An 11,604-nucleotide genomic window follows, 5' to 3' on the forward strand; every position below is an offset into this window, starting at 1 on the left:
TTTAAGACTTTTTTTTTTGGAGGTGAATTTCGCATAATGTAAAATAACCTATTTTTAAAAATATCTTTATTGGATTATAATTGCTTTACAATGTTGTGCTAGTTTCTGCTAGACAACAAAGTGAATCAGCTATATGTATACATATATATCCCCTCCCTCATGAGACTCCCTCCCACCTTCCCCATCCCACCCCTCTAGGTTGTCCCAAAGCACTGAGCTGATCTCCCTGTGCTATGCAGCAGCTTCCTACTAGCCACCTTACACATGGTAGTGTATCTATGAAAATGACCCATTTTGAAGTGAACAATTTAGTGACGTTTAGTGTTGTCACAGTGTTGTGCAGCCACTACCGCTATGGAGTTTCCAAACATTTTCATCACAAAATAAAAACCTGTCCCTACTAAGCAGTTACTCCTCTCAGCCCTTGGCAATCACCGATTTGCTTTCTGTCTCTGTGGGTTTACTTGTTCTGGATATTTCACATCAGTGGCATCATACAATATGTGACGTCTCACATTTGGCTTGTTTCACATGGCGTTGTGTTTTCGAGGTTCGTCCATGCTGTAAGATGGAACGTGGAACATGAGCTTCCTTTCTTTCTATGGCGGAATAATGTTCCACAGTTCGTTTATGCCTTCATCTATTGGTGGACATTTGGGTTGTTTCCACCTTTTGGCTATTGTAAGTGCTGCTGTGAACATTCGTGTGTGAGGATTTGTGTGAGTCTTTGTTTTCAGTTCTTTTGGGCATGTACTTATAGTTGGAATTACTGGGTCATATGGTAATTCTATATGTAACTTCTTTTTTTTTTTTTTTTGGCCACGCTGCATGGCATGCGGGATCTTAGTTCCCCCACCAGAGATTGAACCCATGCCCCCTGCAGTAGAAGCTGAGAGTTTTAACCACTGGACCACCAGGGAAGTCCCTATAGTATTTAACTTCTGAGGAACTGCCAAACTTTTCACAGGGGTTGCGCTGTTTAATAATCCTACCAGTAAGGATTAAATCCACATCCTTGAATTTAAAAAACTGAATTAATCTCTCACAGAATGAGGAAGTGGCCGCTCTTTGAGATATTTTCCTCTTTTACATGTTGAACTTTCTCTTTCACACACAGCCTACGCAAGACAGTGACAAGGAGGAAGGATATTATCAAGTGATGCAAACAGAAATTCCACCAGCCTCCAGATACCATCATGTGTCATATCACGTCAAGCTCTGTGAGCTTGTGCTTCAGACTGTCTCAGTCACTTTCAGGGGAACAAGCTCAGGACTTTGCTCTCCAGCAGGAAGAAGATGACTGACAGCGAGTTTGGCTATGTTCACATGCTGGCCCAGGACTACTTGAACTACGTCCTGCAGATACCGCAACCTGGATCCGGTTCAAGCAAGACATCCAGAGTGTTACAAAACGTTGCTTTCTCAGTCCAAAATGAAGTGGAAAAGAATTTGAAACCATGCTTGGACAATTTTGATGTTGTGTCTGTAGACGCTGCCAGAACAATATTCAACCAAGTGATGGAAAAGGAATTTGAAGATGGCATCGTTAACTGGGGAAGGATTGTGACCATATTTGCATTTGAAGGTATTCTCACCAAGAAACTTCTACGAGAGCTGATTGCCCCAGGTGTGGACACTTACAAGGACATTTCTTACTTTGTCGCAGAGTTCATAACCAAAAACACAGGAGAGTGGATAAGGCAAAACGGAGGCTGGGTATGTGTGATGGAAATATTCTTCAATATTCTTCATTGTTCTTTACTTTGAAATAGGAATCGACAGTTTTCTTGTTAATTTAAAAAAAAAAACTTACCTAAGGATTATATTTTCTTTGAGTAGTTTGTTTTAAAAGTTTTAAAATTTTAAAATAAAATTTCTGGCTCATTTCTGATGAATCTTAAAACTTTATAGCTGGAAAACACTTGTGGTTTCAGTTTTTATTCCTAACAGTGTAACTTGCAGGAGTGAGTTTTGGGGATTAATAAAGCACCTCCCTAATGCATCTTTAGAGATAGAGTCTAGTCTAGGACTTAGCTTTTGCTAGGGTTGTCATGACAATGTAGAATTAGTACGGAAAGAGTTGGTATTGGATGCTATTATATTTAGGTTATTTCTTATGTTGCAAAAGACAGGTGTAAATTTTTGCAAGTTCGTTGCTTACAAATTGATTTTTTTTTTCAGTTTTTTTAAAGATTTATTATTTATTTATTTTATTTTTGGCTGTATTGGGTCTTCATTGCTGGGCATGAGCTTTCTCTAGTTGTGGTGAGTGGGGGCTACTCTGTTGTGGTGTGCAGGTTTCTCATTGCGGTGGCTTCTCTTGTGGAGCACTGGCTCTAGGCACGTGGGCTTCGGTAGTTGTGCCATGTTGGCTCAGTAGTAGTGGCACACAGGCTTAGTTGCTCTGCAGCATGTGGGATCTTCCCAGACTGGGGATCGAACCTGTGTCCCCTGCATTGGCAGGCAGACTCTCAACCACTGTGATACCAAGGAAGCCCTTCAGTTTTCTAATATGACAAATTCTGCCTGGTAAAGCTTGGTGATAAAAAAAAAAAAGCAAACTGTACTGCACCACCAGCAGGAAACTTTATTCAAGTATTCCAAATAAAAATTCACTTTACTATCAATGCCTCAAAAAGCCAAGACTGTGCAGGGGGCCTATATTACAACTCATATTGACAAGGGGCCTTTCCCAGCTGGATGTATATGCTTTTCTTTACATCCCAATACACTGAATACTTACTTTGTTACAGCCCTTATGTCCTCTCTTCAACCCACAATCCTGGCCTCCCCTCTTCTCAGAGCTATCCACTGTTATCAGTTCTTTCACATGCAAAACATGCCTATTGCATATATCCATAGAAAATATACACAGCACTTCTTTGTGAAAACAATTTTTATAAATTGTTAAATAGTATTTAACAATACTAATACTAATATAATACTAAATAATTTATTGTGTTTATAGAGTATTTGTATGAATAGTACATGGTACTTATTCTGCTTTTTTTTTTTCCACCCAAGGGCATTTTAATAAGTATTTTAAAAAGTACTACAGGAACTTCCCTGATGGTCCAGCAGTTACGACTCCAGGCTTCCACTGCAGGGGGGCTCAGGTTCCATCCCTGGTTTGGGAACTAAGATCCCGAATGTGCATCATGGCCCAAAAAAAAAAAAAGGAAAAGAAAAAAAGAATACTGTGTATACACCGTTGTATGTAAATGCTCATGAATGTCTGGTCATTTCTAGCTGATGGATACTTATTTATTTCCAGAGCTATCACAAACAATACTTCACCGAATCTCTTTAATCATGTCTTCCTCTGTGTGTGTGTGTGTGGGTGGGTGTGTGTGTGTGTGTGTGTTTCTAGGGTGGATATTGCTGGGTTATGGTGTAAACACTTTTTTTTTTTTTTTTGGCCATGACTTGCAGCATGTGGGATCTTAGTTCCCTGACCAGGGATTGAACCTGTGCCCCCTGCGGTGCAAGTGTGGAGACTTAGCCACTGGACCAGCAAGGAATTCTCTCTCTCTCTTTTTTTTTTTTGTAAACACATTTTAAAATTTACTTGATCTCTGTCCTGCAAAGTTGGTTCTACCAAGTCACAATCCCATCACAGCTTGTTCAGATACCCCACATTTCCTCCTACCTCGGCTGACTAACATTAGGTTAGAGCGGTCTGTTATAGTTTCCCTATTCTGTTGGCTTAAAAAATATATACCTAATTTATCTTGTTGTTTTAATTCTCGTTTCCTTGATTACTAGTGAGGTTAAGCATATTTTCATGTTGAGTATCTTTTCTTACGTTTATTAACCATTTGTAATTCTTATTCAGGGAACTGCTTATTTATATCCTTTGTCCATTTTCCTATCATTTTTTCTTTTTCTCACTGATTTGTAGGAATTCTATGTATATGCTGTAGATATCTTCTAATTTGTTAATTGTCTTTTAAAACTATAGATGTCTTCAGTGCTTATAAATGTTTTAAACGTTGATGAAATCACATGTATTAATCTTTCACGGAATTCTTTTGCATTTTGTTTGAGGTCTTGCTGCATAATGACAGGGCTTACTGCAGCCACTCCCCTTTCTCCATCACCTTTTCTTCCTGGAACTCAGCCTGACTTGTGGCTAGACAAAGCATGTGAGATATTTGGTCATGTTTTCTTCTGGTTGCTATGCAAAGCTATACTGAAGGACAGGTATTCAGCTATTATGCTGTGTAGGTTTCACGTGAAGGCAGAAGTTCTTTAACACAGAGGCCTACGTGTGACCCTGCAGAGAAATACTAGTTTGCAGGCTCTGTGTGAGCTTGCACTGTATTTGGAACACTCAAAATGAATAAATGTTACTGAAAATTTTAACTGCTTAACAGTAAATTTTGTAAACTCCTGGAACTCATAGTTACTGGCGGGCCGGGGGGTGTGGAATTGTCTCAGAGAAAGTCTAGACGTGTACGCATCTTTCGGGCGTGGTACAAGTGTGAGTATGGCAGGATATAAACACACATGTGCCCCCCAACACACACACACACACGCACGCACACACGCACGCACTCAGCCTTCACAAAGTCCTTCTGTATGTTTTAAGCTCTTGACTTTTATACCTGAACAGCTTAGACAGAATAGAAATGCCCTTTAAAATGTCATTTCAAAGCAACCTCAACATTCCTCCCCCAGCTCACAGAGGACACTGAATGTGTCTAATGAAGGGCAGTGCTCTTTTGAATTAGTACAGACCCGCGTGGCAAACCTGTATCTTCTTTGCATAGTGATGTTGACAAATCTGCTCAAATGAATGAAACTACTCTTGAATGACTCACTTCAGGGGAAAGGGTACAGTCTCATGCCTGTGCTGGTGGAGTCAGGTAGCCCGCAGGAAGAGGGGAAGGCAAGGGGGCATTTTACAACTTCATCAAGAAGTGAGCACCAGCTTCTTATTTTCTACTGTCCTGGCAAACTCTCCAAAAAACCATTGATCTATTGTCCCGTCCACGGTCATTCATATAGGCTTGGCATTGATTCCAGATGAAAGCCGCATGCATCTAATGAGCGACGAGAGGGGCGTTTCACCTACAACTAGAGAGAACCCACATTTAAGTAAATTTTAAGTGTGCCCAGAGATTTTATGAAAACTTTTGGATCAAGAATGTGGTGTGTGAGGACAGCACGGCTAGTAAGAGCCCGAACTCTGAATCAGATGGATGTGTGTTCATTTCCTGCTTACTACCTGTGTGACGTAAACAAGTTACTTAACTTGTCTAAGCCTCATGTGTAAAATGGGGAGACTATTGCTATCTATCTCCTAGGACTGGTGTAAGGATTAAATCAGTTAATATTACATATAAAGCACCTGGAACACTGTTTTTATGAGTAAGAACTCAACACAAGTTTAGAGCTATTGTCATTATTAGTAGTAGTATTGCCTAAATTCCCTGAATAGATTTAGTCTCCAGAAATTATATCATCAACTATAGTTAGATATTAGCCACCATCTGAAACAGATGCCCTGAAGCGAAAAAAAAATAAGACCAATGTATCAATAATGGAGTCATAATCTCATAATTTGCTCTCTTTCTTATTTTTAATCAGCTTGAGTCATTTTCCTTCCTGTCTTCCTCCCTCCCTCCCTCCTATCTCCCTTCCTTTCTTTCCTTCTTTTCTTTGCTGATGCTAACCTCGCTTCCTCCTCCCCTGCACGGCATGTGGGATCTTAGTTCCCCAACCAGCGGTCAAACCCGCCCCCCTGCACTGGAAGCGCAGTCTTAGCCACTGGACCACCAGGGAAGTCCCTCATCTTGCTTTTTTATTCCTTTTCCACATTTACCATTATTTCCTCCTGTCCCTCTTCCAGTTTGACGTGCTGAAAGCGAATAGGTTCTCATAGATCTGACAGGAGAACTGATGCTGCTTTTTTTTTTTTTTTAAGCAGTCTTTGGCATTCATGAGGAAAGGCTGGTTCTTAAAAACCATCAGAATGTGCCCAAGATGAAACTCATCTCACCCCTTGGGATTGCCTTTCCTTTGCAGCCAGGTGGCTTTCCTACTTTGGCCTGCTTCCGTAAAGCATTCTCCTGTGCCTGTGCTGGTTGAGGGGAAGGGACACTCAGCCCTCAGCACCACACGGGAGGAATCGTGTCCACGTAAGGCACCACTGAATACTGCATGCTTGGCACAGGGCCTATGGTATAGAAGGTTGCCAACAAGTATTTATTGCCGGAATGATTGAATGAACTACCATTGAAACTGAGATTTAAATTCTGGTTTTCCCATTCAGTAGAATTGTGATCTTGGGTGAGTTAATGAAGTAACTTGAGATCCAAATTCCTAATATAATGTAATATAATATAATATAATATAAGACAATAATACCTGCCTTAGAAGGGAAGTTGAAAGATTAAAGGACATTTCTGTAAGAGTGCTTTGTAAACTGTCAAATACAACCATGAAGGTTATATGGGAAATTCCAAAAAATTTAAATATGTAATTCTTAAAACTATTCTAATACCAAAAGAAAGGCCCTTTTGAAAGTAGAGATGTACAGTCAGAATTGGTGCTTTCCAAGTAACCAGCATATTAAAGCCTGAGTCATAAAAGTTAGGCAAAGTAGGTTCTACTTTTTTATCACCGTCTTGCTCTAAATAACGGTCTGGTGAATTTGAGGGCAAATAAAAGGACATACACAGATGTGCAGATGACTAAGTATTAAATCTGGCAAAGGGATTTCCGAAAGATCTAGAAGCAAAGTAATAAAATCTCAAGAACTCATACATCCTTTGATTGAACAGATTTGGGGGCCAAATTCTCTTTGTATTTCTTCTGAGTTTTAACTTGAGATTGAAAAATCATTTAATGAAAAATATGGTGAAACATAGTTCAAGTCTCCCTGTGGGTCCTTCAGGAAACTTAAGTTCAGCTCTCTAACCTTGGGAGTTATCTGTGATTCCTTTCCTTCACACCCTACATCCAGCTCATCAGAAAATTATGTTGGCTGCACCTTCGAAATACTGCATATTCAGTGCACCCAGGTAATTCTCCTCTCTCACTTGACCATGTCAAGAGCCTCCTACCAGTGTCCCTGCTTCCATGCTTGCCCTGCAATGATCTGTTCTCCACATAGCAGTCTGAGTGATTTTTTTAAACAACTTGCCTCACTTATTCCATGTTAACATTTCCAATGTCTACAGAATATCCCATCAGTTTTTTGCATCATAATTTACTTAAGCAACTCCCAACTGTTAGATATTTTGGTTGTTTTCTATTTTCCCCTCTTAGAAATAATGCTTCAGTGCTGAACATGGAAATGCCCCCCCCCCTCAATATTTTAGAAGACTGCCTCACAATCACTTCCTAACACTAGAATGATTAGTTCATATATGAGTACAATTACACTACTTATATATATTGGAATACATATTGCTTTCAAAGGTTTGTTATTAATGGGACAATGTCAGAACTTGACCAACACTGGGCGGAACCATTAGACATAATTTTGAGAGTTTAATAGACTTAAGATAACAAGGTCAATTTAATAGGTCTAAAAATCGATAAGATTGTATTAAAATATGAATTTAACTGCTAGTGACGTAGAATTTTTTCCCATATACTTGTTAATGATTTATATTTCTCTTTTCAACAGCCTTTGCCTTTTTTAACTATTAAGGGTTTGATGATTTTTCTCTTACATTCGAACGAACTCTTTTATGGCAAATGTAGTCTCCTGGTCTGTTGTTCTTTTAGTTTTCTATCGTTTGAAAAAAATTTAATCTTCATATTGCTGAATTTGTCAGCTTTTTCCTTTCCTCACACTTTAATATTTATTTATTTTATGATTTATTTATTTATTTTGGCTACATCGGGTCTTAGTTGCGGCATGCATGCGGGATCTGGTTCCTCGACCAGGGATCGAACCCCAACCCCTTGCGTTGGGAATGCAGAGTCTTACCCACTGGACCACCAGGAAAGTCCCTCCCTTCTTTGTTCATGCTTTAGTTTAGAACTTTAATATATATGAGAGGATGGCATATTAACTGCCTAATCGTAATGGATGGTGATTATTGTGATAATAAAAATCATTTTAGAGTGCCCCATTAAGATGGGGTTTGTGAAAATTCTAGGAAGGTGACCACTGAAGTGGATGCACACCTAGAACGTGTGGGAAATATATGTGTAAGGGCAGGGGAAAGAGGAAGAAGAGAAGGAGCAGTCTGTCCCCTCTGTTAGCATGTGACAGCATGCATCTCCCAGCATGACTCCACACTTCACACGGAAGTGGAAGCTGGCTTTCTTGTGTAATCTTTTCAACGGAAAATTCCTGACTGGTGTTCCTCTGTGCTGCCAGTGATGCTCAAAAAGACAATTCCAAGGCACTACAGGGTTTTGTGTCAAAGAAATATGCTTGGTTTACATTTTGGTATTAGTCACACTAGACAGTGAACTACTTGAAGGCACTTGTAACCCCCAGAATGGAACTTGCTGGAGGCAGAGCAAATGTTTACAAGATGAACATTAAAAAAAAATTATTTTAACAATTTTCTAATCCTCTTGGTGGTGGGTTGAATTTATGGAGTGAAAAGACCGGTGTCTGCCTCCCAATACAGGTCCAGGCACTAAGAAGTCGGGTAACCTTACATAACTTACTTATTTTTTTCCAGACCTTAGTTTTCTCGTTTGTCAAAATAAGATGGGGCATTAGGCTGGGTGATCTCAGCGGTACTTTTCAGTGAGGATGCTCTGTAAGAACAGATCATAAATTAATTACATACAGTGTCCAGTTTATACTCTTATTTTAAAAAAACGTCTGATCAAAAGGAATGAGTTGTAATAGAAAAACAACAAGCTTCTCATAGGCTCAGAGGTACTGCTTTAATCTGGCTGTACGGTTGAGTCCTCATGACTGTCAGCACAACGGAGTTTACAGATGTAAATGCATATTTCAATACCAGACATTTGAAAGAAAAAGAGGGAAGAAAAAGATAGACTTTCTGTCCTCTAGAGCTATGCCGTCCAATACAGCAGCCACTCGTCACTTGTGACAGTTGAACAGTTGCAATGTGGCTGGTCTGAATTAAGATATGCTCAAGTACAAAAACACATTGGATTTTAAAGATTTAGTACCAAAAAACTGTAAAATATCTTGTTTCCATATTGATTACATAACATTTTATTTATTTGTTTATTTATTTATTCATGCCTTCATTCATTCATTCATGCTTGGCTGAGGTATGCGGGATCCTAGTTCCCGCAACCAGGGATCGAAGCCGCGCTCCCTGCAGTGGAAGCGCGGAGTCTTAACCACTGGACCGCCGGGGACGTCCCCAAATCATAATATTTTAGATAAACTAAATGTATTTTAAAAATTAATTTTGCCTCTTTCTTTTTACTTTTAAAAATGTGGCTACTGGGAATTCCCTGGCAGTCCAGTAGTTAGGACTGCGTGCTTTCACTGCCGAGGGCACCGGTTCAATTCCTGGTTGGGGAACTAAGATCCCCTCCCGCCACGCACAAGAAGTGGCTACTAAAAAAAATTACATGCATAGCTTGCACTCTGTTTCTATTGGACAGTGCTACTCTAGAGTGGGCTGGAACGGGAGGTAGAGAATGATAATGAAGATGAACAGAAGCAAAACTAGTAAAAGTATAGGGACTTCATTGGCTACCTGCATTATTTAATGAAACTTTCTTTGCTTTTCATTCCAGCAAACTTACCCTCCACTGATTTTTAAAATGTTAAATTTGTTCTCTCATAGGAAAATGGCTTTGTAAAGAAGTTTGAACCCAAATCTGGCTGGCTGACTTTTCTGGAAGTTACAGGAAAGATCTGTGAAATGTTACGTCTCCTGAAGCTGTACTATTGACCGAAAAGGACACTCCATATTGTGAAATCTGCCTAATGTTCCTGACTGGTACAAGAAGTACTTGCCAACACTTACTTCTACTTCTAAACAAAGAACTTTGATGATGTAACTTGACACTCCAGAGTCATGGGAGTTTTGTTTCCATTTAAATGAATAAATTGTATGTATTTTTCTCTTTATGTAATGTGTCCTGCCTGGCAGTCCAGTGAAAGAGTAAAGCTCAATACAGGGTACAGAGATTGAATTAAGAGAATGATAACCAGGAAGGTGATGTCTTCGGTGGATTTTCTTAAGGGTGTGTCCATTACCCCCAAATCATTTTCCGTGTCAATAGTCTAGACTGATGGTGGGTGAGGTCTGCTTCCCACGTACCTCTTGGCTCCAGGCCTTCTGGAGCCCCCAGTGCCCCTGGATGCTTACCTAGGGTTTTCCACTGATGCCCTCTCTGCCACACTTTAGAGATGCCATGTAAAGCTGACGAATATGGCGACTTCCTAGGCGGTGCAGTGGTTAAGACTCCTCCTGCCAATGCAGGAGACACGGGTTTGATCCCTGGTCCAGGAAGATCCCACATGCTGCAGAGCGACTAAGCCCGTGCCACAACTATTGAGCCTGCTCACCGCAACTACTGAAGCACGCATGTCTAGAGCCCGTGCTCTGCAACAAGAGAAGCCACCACAATGAGAAGCCCATGCACCACAATGAAGAGTAGCCTCATGTGCCACAACTAGAGAAAGCCTGCACGCAGCAACAAAGACCCAACACAGACAATAAATAAATGAATAAATAAATAAAATAAAATAAAAGTAAGTTGCACACAATGCATCATTTAAAAAAAAAACTCAAAATGGAAAAATAAAGTTGATGAATATGGCGACCAGATATGGAGGATACTCCAGGACTGTCTGACCAAAGACAGTCAGGTAAATGATTCAACGCTGGGCCACTGTTAAACCCTCCATTTAAAAAATTTCACAAAGTAGAAAATTATGTCATTTATTAGCCTCTGTGTTCTGATTTTTTGGTCAGCAAATCTGATTGCAATATGGGAGCACCGTACCTTGTTCTAGACTTTCCCACTCTTCCTTTTCCTCTCACAATACAATCACTACTCCCCTGGGGCTTGCTTTATCTTTCCTAGGAAGTTGTTAATTGATCCAATAAAGAAACCAGAGCCTCCTCTCCCCTCCTCCCTTCAGGCTATGGGCATTTTTACAGTGGATTTCAGCTAATTCATGCTTTTCCTCTCATGGTGATTCTTAATGGCGGGGATTAGGACACTGGGGCAAGTCAGCAGGGAAATATTTTTGACAAAATAGTTTTGGCTACTTATCAAGTCACTTCTGAGAGGCAACTACCTAGGCCACCTGGGCTTGTGTCTGCAGGTGGCAGGGAGCATTTTCTTTTTCCTTCTTCAGCAAAGTGCCTCCCCTCCCCCTATTGAACTGTGTTAAGTATTTATTTATAATATATTTATTTATTTATTTTTGCTGGATTGGGTCTGACACGGGCTTTCTCTAGTGGCAAGCAGGGACTATTCTTTGTTGCAGTGCACAGGCTTCTTACTGCAGTGGCTTCTATTGTTGCAGAGCACAGGCTCTAGGCTCATAGGCTTCAGTAGTTGCAGCACACAGGCTTCAGTAGTTGTGGCTCATGGGCTCTAGAACGCAGACTTGGTAGTTGTGGCGCACGGGCTTAGTTGCTCCATGGCATGTGGGATCTTCCTGGACCAGGGACTGAACCTGTG

The 11,604-nt window shown here is 40.3% G+C and overlaps 1 protein-coding gene across 1 annotated transcript in view; it reads left to right on the forward strand.

Annotated features, from left to right (window-relative positions):
* Window positions 1-10,029, forward strand: part of BCL2A1 (BCL2 related protein A1) — a 58,739-nt gene extending 48,710 nt beyond the window's left edge. The window contains exons 3-4 of the mRNA XM_057723375.1: window positions 1,118-1,716; window positions 9,750-10,029. Of these exons, the coding sequence (XP_057579358.1) occupies window positions 1,297-1,716; window positions 9,750-9,857 (528 nt within the window). The 5' untranslated portion in view covers window positions 1,118-1,296 and the 3' untranslated portion in view covers window positions 9,858-10,029. The remainder of the gene's footprint in view (window positions 1-1,117; window positions 1,717-9,749) is intronic.
* The last annotated feature ends 1,575 nt before the right edge of the window (window positions 10,030-11,604 follow it).

This window comes from Hippopotamus amphibius, chromosome 2, assembly GCF_030028045.1.
Source record: "Hippopotamus amphibius kiboko isolate mHipAmp2 chromosome 2, mHipAmp2.hap2, whole genome shotgun sequence".
Taxonomy (NCBI): domain Eukaryota; kingdom Metazoa; phylum Chordata; class Mammalia; order Artiodactyla; family Hippopotamidae; genus Hippopotamus; species Hippopotamus amphibius.